Genomic DNA, 14,791 nt, shown 5'->3' on the forward strand with positions numbered 1-14,791 from the left:
TTTTACATATACATAAATTTTCAAAACTAAAACTTGCTGCCCTCAGCAATTTTAGCGGTGTTCTAGTTAGATTAAAATTCATGTCTCGCCATGTTTTCATTGTTACTGAATTTATTGTTCCCCAATCTATTGGGTCTAAGTGTATGTGCTGAATACTCTCTATATATTTGAAACACACTTCTAAAAGTGTTTTAAAATCAGCAACAAATAGAACAGCGTCGCATAACAGTTTTAAATTTTAAAACAAAACTTCGAAATTGTCAAAAAAACACTCTGCTGGGGGAGTGATTGTTTCAGTTCCAGTTCTACTTTTAAACTCCAATATAAAATAAAACGCTGCTGAACACCCAACAAACGACAAAAGCTGAGCAAGCCTTTGATCAGAGAGAATAAGCTGAACAAGAACTGTTTAAGCCATTATCCAGCTAAATTGTTTGTTGGGCATGCTATTGGCGATTTGCGGCAAAACCAAAATTAGTCATGCGACACCTATGATTCAGCTCATGAACTGGCAAAGTGATACAGTTTGCTTTTTCACCCGTAAGTGAGTCGTAGCTTACAACAAAATCTTCATTATCTTCTCGGAAAAAGCTTACCACTGCCAAAATATGAATGAAACGAGTAAGAAATTTAGTTTTATTTGCAATTATTCTGAAATTACAGCCATTTGCAACTATTTCACTCATACATTTCTTTGAAATGTAATCGGGGTATTATTGTGGTTATAAAAAATCGTTCCATAAATAAAGTTCCAACTCGAAACCGAGACCCAATCAGTACCAATGTCAAACTCCTTCATATTTTGAACTACGTAGGAGATTCAGTGAAGACTATCGGAGAGAAGGATCGGCTGTGCATAATACAAAGCTGACACTTTCCTATTAGCCGGATATATTCTTTCCTCGCCTGATCTGGAGAGTTTCATGAATTTACACCATCTCATGAAGGTTTAGCTTAACTTAGGACGAACGGGAAATGCTGTTGCGGCGGCTACGGTGCTCAACAAATTACATTTCGAAACAGCGCGCATATAGCTCTGCGAATAATGTTAGAAACCACTATGTTTTACACTCTTTTCGCAAGATGTTTACTCATCATCTTATAAAATGATGGTTTTCCTTCATTTTCATAAACAATTATCAACAAATTGATCGGTAATTTGGTGTTTAAAAGTCATTTTTTACCAATGTTTACAGAAAATATATGCACTATGACAGAACAGAATAAAATCAGCAACACTTTCCTTCCAGCGCTATCTGCGAGCGGTTTCAACGTAGAATCGCCAATTAACAATAAATCAATTATTGATCACTAAATTGCCGGTGTAAGGGTATCTTGAAACTGTTGATGCTGTAGAATTCAAATGGTTTGACAAATTGGAGCAGTTTTGTCAATACGCTATGATTATATAGAACAGACATGTAAGCTAGAACAATTCGATATTAAATTTCCAAAAGGGCGAATAAGATTTGTAAACAAACTTTTATTTTGATGGTTTCTCTTAATTTACTATAATTTCGAAGCAGAAAACAATTGAAATTACTTTTGCAAAGAGTAAAAATTTACATTAACGCATATTTTTCATGAAATTCCACTCTGCAGCAGACTAATGAGCGAAACAAGTTTGTTTACAAAAAAAACACTTTCGCCCTTTTGAGGAATTAATATTGAATTTTTCCCGAAAAACCTGTGTAAACATTTAAATGAAAATACGTTGCAAATCGCCATCGCATGCAGGTTCGCATGCGTGAGTCACCGTTTTATCCGAAGCGCCGACCAGTGGCAAGTTGCTACTTGCTGTTGTCATTTCAAAGCGACAGTTTAATTTCTTAGGGTGCTTACAGAGTGACGGCGATAAGCTGAGCTGGGGCTGGTACTGACATTAGAGCGCTAGATGCGAGAAACCTGCTTGCAGCATATCAAATAGAGCATGTCAGAGTAAAAGCAGGCAGTCAGCGCAGATCCGCTCGGCTTTCACGCTGACATTATCCCTTTAGTTTGCAGCAAGCAGGTTTCTCGCATCCTAATGTCAGTTTCAGCCCCAGCTCAGCTTCTCGCGGCCACTCTGTAAGCGGCCTTAGGGTGCTTACAGAGTGGCGGCGAGAAGCTGAGCTGGGGCTGGTACTGACATTAGAGTGCGAGATGCGAGAAACCTGCTTGCAGCATATTGAATGGAGCCTGTCAGAGTGAAAGCGGGCAGTCGGCGCCGATCCGCTCGGCTTTCACTCTGACATCACCCATTTGGTTTGCAGCAAGCAGGTTTCTCGCATCTCGCATTCTAATGTCAGTTCCAGCGCCAGCTCAGCTTCTCGCCGCCACTCTGTAAGCACCCTTGCACAAGTTGAAAACATTACTTGTATGTTTGTTCTCAGTGCTATGATGAACGTGGAAATTTTGACAGAAATAAACCAATATTTACAGTTAGTGCGCCTAGGTTCCTTTGAATATCAAGAATATTCTGCGTATTTTGACTGCACTGGAAACAAGTGTATAAATATATACTTATGATAACACTGAGTACTGTACACAAGATGTAAACGAATTTGTTTGGTTTAGTTTGAACTGCAGTTTCCATTGCACAACTTTTAAGAAAAGACAATTGAGAAAAACTGTCAAATTAAATTAGACGCCTACTTTACCGGCGCAAAAATATATCGAAAGAATACCGACTAGTTTTGGTATCGAAATGTTTGAAGTGAGCCCTTTCACACAGAACATCTTCATTTGACAGCTAAACAACAAAAACGCAAACAAATTTTAGCAAATTTACATGAAGAACGAACGTAATGTAATTTTTACGCAAAATATCATATTTTTAACCATTTCTTTAGTGGTACGTGGATAAGGAAAGGAATGTGTCTTCTGTTAGGTGCTTGCTAAACGCTCCATTTTACATTGTGTTGGGCAGTAGGAAGCTCGCCACCTGCTTCTGAGTTGGAAAAAAATTGCTTCATGTGGCTTTTACCGCACGCTATTGCCGTGCAATTCATTATACAGGAACCAACACCATAAAATATGACAGAGTAATCCAAATGTAGTATGAGGGTTGTTTATGATTGAGAATAATCGCTCCGTATTACATCACGGACGTCTTTTGCGGATGCAGTGAAAACGATCGGAAAGGGAAACTCCCGTTTGACGGTAGTATGTTCGCTATGATGGACAACAATGAGAACGAAAACTATTGCTACCAGAAAAACACGAAGACGCCAGGGGATGCTAGCAAAGGTGCCATCCCGAAAGCTACCGCTAACAAGTATCAGAACCAGTTCAACAACAATAACAATGTTGCCGAACAGGAAAATCTAATGCCCCAAGTAAACGGAGCGCAGGTTGCGCATGACTATGGTGAGCGAACCAATAGTGACCGAACGAACAGTGGAGCCGGTGAGCTTTGTTTATTTTTGCTGCTTTCCGAATACTACTGACATCGAGAATGTTTGTAAGTTCCGGGTTGATTTCTAAAACATGTTATTCTTTTTGTAGATTTTAGTGCCATTCCCGCTGTTGCCACAAACAGCCTCGAAGTGGAAACTGTAGAGAACCGTTTAAACGGGAAATCTGACAGTGCAACGTTGAACGAATCGTATCCCTGTGATGAATTAGCTGCCAGGGCGGCTGTTGACTCCGACGAAGGTGATTTGGATGGGGATTTTTCCGACAACAATTCGCTCGGTAATCTTTCCTACATCAGCGAAAATGGTCTGATCGAGGAAATTATTTTGTTACCAAATAACATTTATTCTGATGATGAGAATGAATCCGCATCGGACGATTGCATCTATGCGTACAGGGGTGATGACCATGTTCCTGCGTTGCTAGAATATCGTGATCAACCAGCGGATGATGAGACTGACTTTTTAGAAATGGACTTCGACCCCGAACCCAGCTCGGAGTTGGAAAATCTGCTAGAACATCAAGATATTGACGTCAATTCCTTCCATCCTGCCCGCACTGTTGAACGACTCACCCTTCAAGACAATGAGAAAAGTTCAGCAAAATGCTCAAACTATGAAAATGATGCTTCCCCTAACAAACAGAAAGAACCACCTGATGAAGCAAGCGGCGCTGCTGTCTTGGACGTGAACGTTCCAGTCGAGACGAAGAAAACCGGTGCGATTCCCAAAAAGCCTTTTGCCTATTCGCAACAATCATCCTTGGAATTGCGGGATAACGAACTGCCGGGACCAAGTCGGTCTTCGATGAAAGGAAACTCTAAGAACTTGAAGCTTGATTTGAAACTTTGTACCGATGCAAGCAGTAGAAGTGAATTCGACTATCGTTTCAGTTATCCGTACTACGAACGGCAGCGATTTTCTACTGACGGTGATAGAGACAATGGATGTTGTCTAGATTGCACGGAAAAACAATTTTTAATGGAAACCAAACAGGATCTGAGTGTCCAAAGAGTTTGTCGATCGTGTCATTCGCGCAACCAGAGCCAAGGAATGACGATGGGAGAGTATCTCAATGATTTAAGCCAATCTCTCAATGCGAGCAATTCCGAGACGGATCTTATGAACATTCGAGCGGAGCAAATTGTACTGCAGGCTTTGAACAAGATCAACGAATTGAAGGCCACTCCACCCAGTGTGGGTCTGTCTCGGAGCATGGAAGATATGTACGTCGATCTGGATTCGGAACGAAGGGATCAGGACATGGCGATTGATTTTATGCAAGAGGTTGTTTGTTTTTTTTATGTCCTGTTCTGATGAGCCTTGCTTGAAATAATGTATTGTGTCTTTTGTAGATATACGCTGAAAACACGATAACTATCTACACACTTAACTGCGGGGAACTGACGATCATTGAGGCTCTGGTAAGTTTGTAGATTTTTTTTTATGAATTCGTGACTGAATGCCATAGGAACATCATTTTTTTATCTGTTTTACTGTGATTCAAATCGTTCAAATTGAACATTCATTGTTCAGACTCGCATTGGTGTAGCGCCGAATCTAGACGTTCTTCGGTTATATTTCTCCGAGCAGTATAATGTCGATACGAGCAAAATGAGCATACCGATGTATTTGCTGTACATGTCGAAGCGTGATTGCAACATCAAAAAGCTGATCGAAACCATCAAGTCTTGCTGTGAGGAACCGCTGGACGTACACTACTATCCGGTAATTTGTACCTTAAACGACGTTGGTAATTCCTTATTATTACAACCTATATCATTTTACAGCTTGATCCACACTCTGATACACCCGAATTGGTACAAATCAACTCGGCAGAAATTGCAAAGAGATGGAATGAAAACACCAATTTAAGACAGATCATCAACTTCAAACATAGGCACTTTGATAGGTTAAACGTGCTTGGTAAGTGAGGCATAGTTCAATGATAAAATAACCCCATTAGTAACAACAAAATATTTCAGGTAAAGTTGTCAACATTCTGCGACTCCCCCACAAAGGAAGACATGCCAATTTGACAATTAATATCCCTCAATATTATAAAAGCGGATCCATAACGATAACTAGGATAACCTAAATCACTTCATTGTTGTTAAAACTATTCGCACTTAGTTTTCTTACGCTCCTACTCTCTCTATCGCTCATTTCTCTCTTAACAAACCTTAAAAAATACTATGTAACGAAAGATTCTCAATTAGTTAGACATCAGGTATGTACGGTATAAACATAAAACTGGCACAAGACTCGTCCGGTATTAATAATTTATTACCCATTCCTATGGGACACTGCTTAACTCTTGTGTATATTTGCGCTATTTGTATAATATGTTAAAAATGTAAATATAGATTGGCGCTTATTTATTATCTAATAATATATCGCTATTATTTAGCAAGCCGCATATCCTTGTTAGCAATTAACCCCATGAAATATTATATTTAGATATATATATAACTATAGCTTATAGATTTACAAACACCTAACGTGTTGCTATCGATGTTCCCAGTTTTAGGAAGGTACAGGATACAACATTTTATAATAAAAGCTCTGCAGGCTGGACTACTTAGATAGAAACAAGATAACCAACAATAATTTACTACCAACTATAAACAGCTCAAAAAGAATACAATGTAATTTGGAAAGCGTAATTTATTAGCAAGACAGTTTTACCGAGTATATCCATTATACATCTTCACATGAAATTTGTTATCTCACGCAAAACCCCATACGATAAACACTGCTGAAATAAACACATGAGTAAAAGCTAAAATTGATCTACTTTATTCATATATCCGATGTAAGGTATCAACTTCCCACTGATGACCACCGTAAATAACTGGGAAAACTAAATTTGAATCCATTTAACGAAAAACACTATTACATTAGAATGTACCTTAAGGTTGGGGGGGGGGGGGTAATTAGGCTTCAGCCTGAAAAAAAACACTCTTTAGAACTTTGCGTGAAGCAAAGTTATCAAAACTTTTGTACATTATAGTGTATCATTTCAATAACATGCTGTAATTTTTCTATGCAAAAATATCGACAAACGACTTGATGACAAAGCTTTTTGTACGAAGTCTCTGAAAAAACATGATTTGCGGTGTTACCTGCCATTCAAAAACTACTTAACCGATTTCTTTCAAACTTTGCATACATATTCTATGTTAAAATACCTAACCCCTAAGTTGAGTTTTTGAGATAATTTTTCATTTAAGGGGGTGTTTAGTCATAAAAAGGCGATAGTTTGTGTTTCTGTTAGCGGTTTGAAAGCCCTCGGGATTCCTTTGTTCACAGTGTCGTGTATTCTTCCTCGTGCTGTTTTTCATTATCAGCCGTCCTAAATCACCATATTTGTATAGTTGGTGCAGCGTCTGCACCCTTTTCCGATTTCTATTGCGAATCTTTTCTTAAATCCACATTGCGACTTTTCAGCCATGCGCAACCGGGCCGTGCGTTGAATTAGGCGCCCATCTAATATGCATCAGTGCGAGTGAGAAAACTCTTTGACGTTTGTTTTTGTTTCGATCGCACTCGGGGGTTTCCCATATAGCAATAACTCGACGAAATGCTATATTATCTCGAGATAGACAATAATTGCAGAATCTAAATTGGTAATCCGTTGTATTTATGTATAGGTGCATATAACCTAACTCAAGTCATATTTTTTTTGTGTTTCGGATTCTCCTCGTCAGTAGCTAACAGCTGACTGGGCCGCTAGGTAGACACAAGATCTAAAAAAATTACACATAACTTATGTGTAGGGTAAACGACTGATCGAGACTGATGTCCCGGTTTGCACAGAAGTTAGTCCGATGATTGTTACCTTTGTCAAATAAATTGAAATGTGAAGGCACTTTCTTGAACTTATGTCATGTTTCATGTAGCACCAACGTATGGGTAATTTTGAGTGTACACACGATTCCACAATTTTCCAATTCGTTGGCTAAATGAAGTGCACTAGACAAACAAAGTATACTTGTATACAAGCGAGAACCCTTATCAACTATTTGAGTGAAAAAAAACTTACTGGCGCACGAAGTAGTAAAGCCCGCAAACAAAAAATTGAAAATAGATTCAAATGTTGATTCAACAGCAAAAGAATCGACGAGGAGACATTCGAAAAACTAAAAGGTAAGTTTTCACAAGTGTGGTTCGTTTTTTAAAATAACATACTTTATTATTTTGCAGAACCAGTAGCACGAGATCCTATTTGCAGGAAAGTGGAGAAAGGACCTCGGAATAAATTTATAAGCATCGTTTTAACGACTAGAGATGTAGGTAAGTGGAGTTTTATATACAGCTTAATGCGTTTATTACTATTATTTAAAATACAGAGCGGTTAAATTTCGTATTTTGTCTTTGCGTAAATAGTACTTAAAATTGACATTTTTATCCGAACTCAAAACTGAGTAAGTGAGGAAAACTTCAACGTCGTTGCTTCAACTTTTTATTGAATTGAGTGGCTGGTCACTCACTTTTGAGATATTTTCAATGAGCGTGTAGTGATCAGATTCGAATCTCAGTAGGCATCACTGCCCGAGTTGACGGTTTTCGGTCAAACAAGAAAAATGTCGAAAATTGAATAAAAATCTAACACGGATCCATCATATAAATAGGTACTTATTTCGGAATTATTTTCCCAAATTTTCGGTGCTAGTTTTGTACGATATTATGGGTTCCAAGACCGAAGTAACCCAAAAGGAGTTGCAGTCCGCCTTGTCGGAAAGACGACCTAGCGAAGAAGACCATCTGAAACGACGAGAATCCGTATTGGAGAGCAATGGCTACTATGTCAAGGAAACCATTGGAACTGGAGCATTTTCTGTCGTCAAGGTTAGTTATCGAATGGAGTGTTTGTAGGTCAAGTTCTTTGAAGTACATTACATTATTTGGTTCACTTTCATCAATATAGAAAGCCTTTTCTAAAACACATAACCGATCAGTCGCCATCAAAATAGTTTCAAAACAAAAAGCCACCAAGGATGTACTGACCAAGTTTTTACCCCGGGAAATAGACTTGGTGCGAGGACTAAAGCACGTGAATTTGATCCGATTTTACGAGTGTATTGAAACTACAATGAGGTTGGTATTGTCTAAAATTTTGGACAAGAAATAAGGGTTGTGATATTCAAATAAGCATAGTGAAATAATTTTGAGTTCTAGGTTTTATATCGTAATGCAATGCGCCGAAAATGGGTCGCTACTGCAGCTTATTCGCAAGGAAAAGTGTCTTCCTGAGGTTCGAGCCAAATTGTTTTTCAACCAATTAATCAATGCTGTTGAGTACATTCACAAGATGGGAGTGGTCCACCGAGACATCAAATGCGAAAATATTGTTTTTGACGAAAGCTTTACATTGAAATTGATTGATTTTGGATTTGCCCGGGGAGATATGCTGCCGGTAGTTGCGGGAGGTAAATTTAAACCAGTTCTGTCGAAAACCTTTTGCGGCAGTCATGCATATGCTAGTCCCGAAATTCTCAAATCTCTTCCATACCAACCACAACTGTCGGACATTTGGGCTGTTGGGATCGTACTCTATACCATGGTAATTGGTCGGCTACCATTTTCTAATGAGAATAACGTAAACGCTCTTATTAAGGTAACTGATGAGAAAAGGGTAATTGTTTGGTTTGGCGACTTAGTGAAGAAGGTTTTAAAAAATTCGATTCTTTTAACAAAACAACTGGGCTAAATGAAGTAGATTCGTTAGCGTAAAAACGTGTTTGCTTCCAACGGCGGTTGACCTGTCTTTCGATACTCATTCAAAATAATGAGTTTCTGCTTACAGATTTGTTTTTTAGCCCAAAATATGTTTCATAAAAATCGAATTTTGATAACATGACCTTTTGTGACAAGTCGCTAATCTAGACAATTGCCAAAAATTCATTAATTATTTCTAACATATTGTAGCAAGTGACAGCTGGGCCAAAATTTCCCAAGGATCGGTGTGTCAGTGATGACTGTAGAGATCTTATAGTCAAAATTTTACGACCGGCTAATCAACGCATATCCATCGAGGATATGCGCCTACTTCCCTGGTTAAACGAAAACGATTCCGGTTACGACGACTCAGGAAATGAGAAGAATCATGAGAAAAAGCTAAAATTGGATCAAATGTGCGATGACAGTAAATCCGGAACCATGTCGATGCAAGTTAATAACGACGACGAAAATAACGGTCAGCCGTGTACATCACTGAGTGTATTTAACAGAAAAAGACCGTATCAAATTGATTTTAAATAGTCTAGTAGTGTTAGTTGGTTTGAAATCAAAATTAACAATTTGTTTTACTGTACATAGTAATTTTTGACACTGGTGTCAAATTTACAAATGTTATGAAAATAAAGCATTTTATCTTGTTAATCTAAACTTATTTTTAAGGTTCATCCAAAAATGCGGGAACGGAAACGAGGAAAATATTTGTTCTACGCAGCCTCTTCACAATATTTTAAATATGACGTAAGAAACTATCTTCAGATTCAGACTTTACCAATATTAGAAAACTGGCATGTAGTTGTGAACGAAGGGCGGACCCATAAACAGAGACATTTACACGTATTCCACGAGAATTGACAGTCTCCTTCTGTTGCCGCGTAAACGAGATAATTTGCGCCATGCGGAGATACATTTCTTGCACACAAAACATTTTCAAAAGCACCATTTAGCGAAACCGATAGTTTTTCCAGCAGCTATTTTGTATGATTTGAATCGTTATGATCTAATAAATCGGCTGATATTCTTCTTTTAGAGTTTTGAAAAGGTTTAAATAGATAATCTGGTTGCAAATTGGCCTAGAGCAAATTAAGGACACAATAAATCAAATGGTAAAGTATGCACTTAGTATTCTGACAATTTATTAATTCTGTGGCAGTGGTCATATTTGGAAAGTTCTAACTGCGATTTGTTCGTAAAATACACGTGTTACAGTGGGAAGAGTTTCGTCTTGATATAAGACGAGAACAAAAAGATCAGTGGGCAGTGTCAGAGAAACTTCAAGTTGATTGGAATGATTTTTTTTTCAAATTTGGTAAATAATCTCAGTTATTTAACAAATTCGAAAAAAACCATCGCATTTAGTGTTCTTAAATATGCAAGCTCTTTAAATCAATAAACATTTTCTCCAGGACGCTATTTGCATGAACTGTACCTATTTCAATAGAAATATTATTTTCTATAAAAAATCTAGAACTGAGCCACTCTTGAACATGCCCTTCGATCATTAGATGACTCGAAATTATTTTTCCCAATAGATCTAACCTGAAAGGAGTGTGTTGAATACTCTTTATTTAAACATAGTTCTAAATGTGTTTCAAATGAAGCAACAAACAGCTTCAAAGTTCGAAAGAAAACTTTGAAATAATAAATCCAAACGCTGTTGAATATGCCCAAAAAAACATTACCCAAAAAAAAAATTCCAACTAACCCGCGCCTTTAAGAAAGCACGAACCCAGTTAAGTGCGCCCGTGCTTTGGAAATTCTTACAGAAATATGTAATCGGATACCTGCATTCTCCATTGTAAAAAAGGCCAAACCCACCCTACCAACCCATTTTACAAATCATCGAGTGTACACAACTCGAACCATGCCATAGCATATCTATACAAGTTCGTTTCAAATCGCTTTGCACACAGCAAATAACCGAGAACAAATTCGAACACGGTTAACAGTGTTCATCCGCTTATTGTACCGTCCGGACGTTAGAGACATTAGGTTGTTCGTTTGGAAGACGAGCGACGAATGATTCAAACGGACAAGCGGTACTTCTATTTGTAACTTCATGTATTTGATGTAGTCTCTCAGGTGACACATCCCAAATATTGAAGGCTCTAGCTAACCAACGAGCGATCTGCGGTTTACGGACAATTGCAATCATGCTGCAGCTGATACGGCGTCATAAAGCAAACTGATGATTTTTTCTTCTGGACCATGAAATATACGTGTTAACAACGCCAGCGCGCTCGGTCGAATAATTTTGAAATATGTTTGGATTTGAGACTAAAATTAAGGACCTTTGAGGTAAAATAAAGGACACGTCCCAAACTCGTCAAAATTAAGGACATGTCCTTTAAAATAAGGACGGTTGGTAACCCTAACTTAAGGAAGTTTAATTTAAGGTAAAACATTAAAAAATTGACATCAAATATCAATTCAGCGCCACAAAATTACCTGAATGTGAAAAACTTTACAAAGTCGAGCCATTTTTCAGGTTTTGTTCGACTTTTGTATGGGAAGTGATTACTGTGATCCATGGACCGAATGAACTGGTGACGGCTTCTTGATACAGCAAAAGACAATACAGCCTCAGACAGATTGGTAAGTAAGGTACCTAAGTAACTTTGAAAGATATAATCATGGAGAATTCACTATTCATAAAAGTAGAAAGAAACGTCTTCTCTCTGCCTCGCTCGTCATTGTGTCCCTGTTGTAGTGCAGTTTTGATTTTCACTTTTAGATGTTTGGCGTTTTTTGCGTAACTCGAGAAGAGACAACAACTGCTGAAAATAATTGTACCTAAATAATCGCACCTCAACTAAGAATTCACAATACTAACTGCATTTAACAATAAAATTTTATTTTGATGCCCGATCGCTCCAATACACGTAGCTATATCACAGAGAACAGACGTTCATCTTCATCATTCAACTTGTGTAAAAATCCCTAACGGTTTCGAAGGTAGTTGGGATATGTTTTTTAGTGGCTGAGTTCGACTGAATTGACAGCGGTTATACCTCTACCCAGTCAAACCAGTCCGGAACCGGTTCGGACTTCTGAGTGGATACAGTATGAATTCCAGCTGAAATGCATAAACCGACTGAGTCGGAATCCGTTGTTTTCTTTGAGAAAGATTCCATACTGAATCCACTCAGGTTTTCTCACCGGTTCCGGAATAGATCTGGCGGATAGTTGGGATAAGTTGGTTTGGCAGCGCTAGTGTTTTATCGTATATTAATTCAAATGTTTACACACGTTTTATTAATATATTTGTTCGATCATGGATGTCTGTTCTCTGTGACTATATCGTCAAGAAGGACTTTTATTCAATATGCATGAAATGTTAAAATGTGTTAAAAGTAGCCAGAATAGATTCAGCAGCACTTTTTTTCATCACGTTTGTAAATTTAATGAACACTCTTGACTGGAAAAACGACCAATCAGAAGCTGGTTCAATTAGGTAATACCACAGATAACAGACGTTTAGGCTCGATTTGAATCGTGTGTAAATACCCGCTACTGAGATTCCGAATAAATCAGACGTCTGAAACACGTTTGGCAAACGTTTGTAGATGGCGCAATGATCGATGCAATGCAGTTAGAGTGCAGCTGTCAAACACGTATAGCAAACAGTTGCGCAGATGGCAATAGTGAAACACGGATTTCCAACGTTTATCAATTTGAAAGTTTACACAGGTTTTTGAAGAAATTTTGTTCTAGCCTAAACTTCTTTTAAATGTATGGGAAATATATTAAAAGTTGAGATTTTAGAAGAAACTATAACATTGTAGTTGTAAAATGGATACACATTTGATGCAGACAGTTTATAGAAGTTTATTCAGATACTTACTTGAAAATTTTCAAATAAAATCTAACAAAAACTGTTTGCGACCATATATTTTACTTGTTGGTTTCCACGAAAGAGATTATAACTACTAGAGGGAGCAAAGCGCTACTGTTTCCATGTATTCACGAACTGAAACATGGGGTCTCGTTCTAGCATATTGTATCCCATTACTTTGACATGTATGTACCCGGGGCAATATGTGTCAAACTAATGGACCTAGCATATGTAAGAGCGAGATAATAATGGGTTGGGTTGGGATTGTTACCTTCGGTTGGAATTCCATCATAAATGAGAACATATTCCGAATCTCCCGGTTGTAATTTACTGGGATGAGGATATTTGATGGTACGGACATCTATGTGTCGTCGTAAAGAAGCTCTAGTTTCATGTATATATTGCCTCAAGATGTTCAAAATATGGACCCTTTCATATAACGAAACCAGAAAGGACATAAACTACCCAATATTGAGGTTAGCTACGTGATTGTCTTCTCTCTTCTCTTAGCTCTGGTATAGCCGTAATATGTTTTGTTTGTTATTTCCCTAGGTATATATATATATATATATATATATATATATATATATATATATATATATATATATATATATATATATATATATATATATATATATATATATATATATATATATATATATATATATATATATATATATATATATATATATATATATATATATATATATATATATATATATATATATATATATATATATATATATATATATATATATATATATATATATATATATATATATATATATATATATATATATATATATATATATATATATATATATATATATATATATATATATATATATATATATATATATATATATATATATATATATATATATATATATATATATATTGTGCGTTGTGCGTTTTTTGAATTTTTAAACTATCGCGACTTTTTTATTTTATCCTTCGCATAAAAAGTGTTTGAGTTTACTTGAGTATTATAACTCTTCATGCCCCGTAAGATAAATTTGATATTTAATGGTTGAACTGACAAGTGATTTGAATGCGTTTTAGACAATCCTTGAAATATCTAAAAACTTTAATGCAAAAATATTGTTAATTTCCTCCTTAAAATTTAATCAAATTTGGAAAAAATGTGTAACAGAAAAAAACATGAAATATTCAAGAATCCGTCCCATCAAAGAAACATCAACAATTTCTCGAATTTTCTCATACATCTGTTATATTCCCAGTTGATAGATATAACTTCTGTGAAAGATTTTGCATTTCTAGCAATTTATTAGGTGCGAGATAATTGTACTGGTTTGTTTAGTCTTTCCCACATCAAAAATGCCAAAAAGAGGCAAAATAATGAAACCTCAAAACTCATATGTTGCTTTGAATTTACGAGGAATCCTGGATAAGATTTGTCGTATTCGCCGTAAAATAATGTACGTAAAGTATCCACTCAATGTTACCATGTCGCATCAACAATATTTTTAAAAACCGTGTAAAACACATTAACGTACAGGAGAAGCGCCAAAGCACACTATTTGGAATCTAAAAATAGCCCCTCTTTCCTAATCTGAAAAGATATTATAAAGCTATTCAGTCTATCGTCATATAAGCAACTGTATTAGTGAGTAAAACTGAATAAAAACAAAGCGTATGACACCAGGAAAACAAACAGCACTTAGGCTTGGGCAAGGTTCAATGTGTGCGTTCTGGAAACGTCTTCTGCATCTATAATCGTTTTGCCCTTGACGGATGCGTGGAATATTATGCTAACATTAAACCTCAGTCGAAAACAACGTCGTTGGTTCATGCAGGAAAC

At 36.8% G+C, this 14,791-nt stretch overlaps 2 protein-coding genes across 3 annotated transcripts; both read left to right on the top strand.

Annotated features, from left to right (window-relative positions):
- The first annotated feature begins 2,694 nt into the window (after positions 1-2,694).
- Positions 2,695-6,183, top strand: LOC131682571 (uncharacterized). Of its 2 annotated transcripts, none has more exons than XM_058964151.1 (6): positions 2,695-3,348; positions 3,487-4,682; positions 4,751-4,819; positions 4,932-5,123; positions 5,186-5,321; positions 5,381-6,183. In XM_058964151.1, the coding sequence occupies exons 1-6, from the start codon at positions 3,147-3,149 to the stop codon at positions 5,491-5,493; spliced, it is 1,908 nt and encodes a 635-aa protein (XP_058820134.1). In that variant the 5' UTR covers positions 2,695-3,146; the 3' UTR covers positions 5,494-6,183. The 2 variants fall into 2 exon arrangements, with proteins under 2 accessions (XP_058820134.1, XP_058820132.1); XM_058964149.1 differs by having other exon boundaries at positions 2,697-3,387.
- Positions 6,184-7,916: 1,733 nt separating this feature from the next.
- LOC131678678 (testis-specific serine/threonine-protein kinase 3-like) lies at positions 7,917-9,742 on the top strand. The gene is made up of 4 exons (XM_058958922.1): positions 7,917-8,246; positions 8,326-8,495; positions 8,577-9,015; positions 9,327-9,742. Exons 1-4 carry the CDS (start codon positions 8,085-8,087, stop codon positions 9,657-9,659), a joined length of 1,104 nt encoding a protein of 367 aa, XP_058814905.1. The 5' UTR covers positions 7,917-8,084; the 3' UTR covers positions 9,660-9,742.
- The last annotated feature ends 5,049 nt before the right edge of the window (positions 9,743-14,791 follow it).

Source organism: Topomyia yanbarensis, chromosome 2 (assembly GCF_030247195.1).
Source record: "Topomyia yanbarensis strain Yona2022 chromosome 2, ASM3024719v1, whole genome shotgun sequence".
NCBI classification, from domain to species: domain Eukaryota; kingdom Metazoa; phylum Arthropoda; class Insecta; order Diptera; family Culicidae; genus Topomyia; species Topomyia yanbarensis.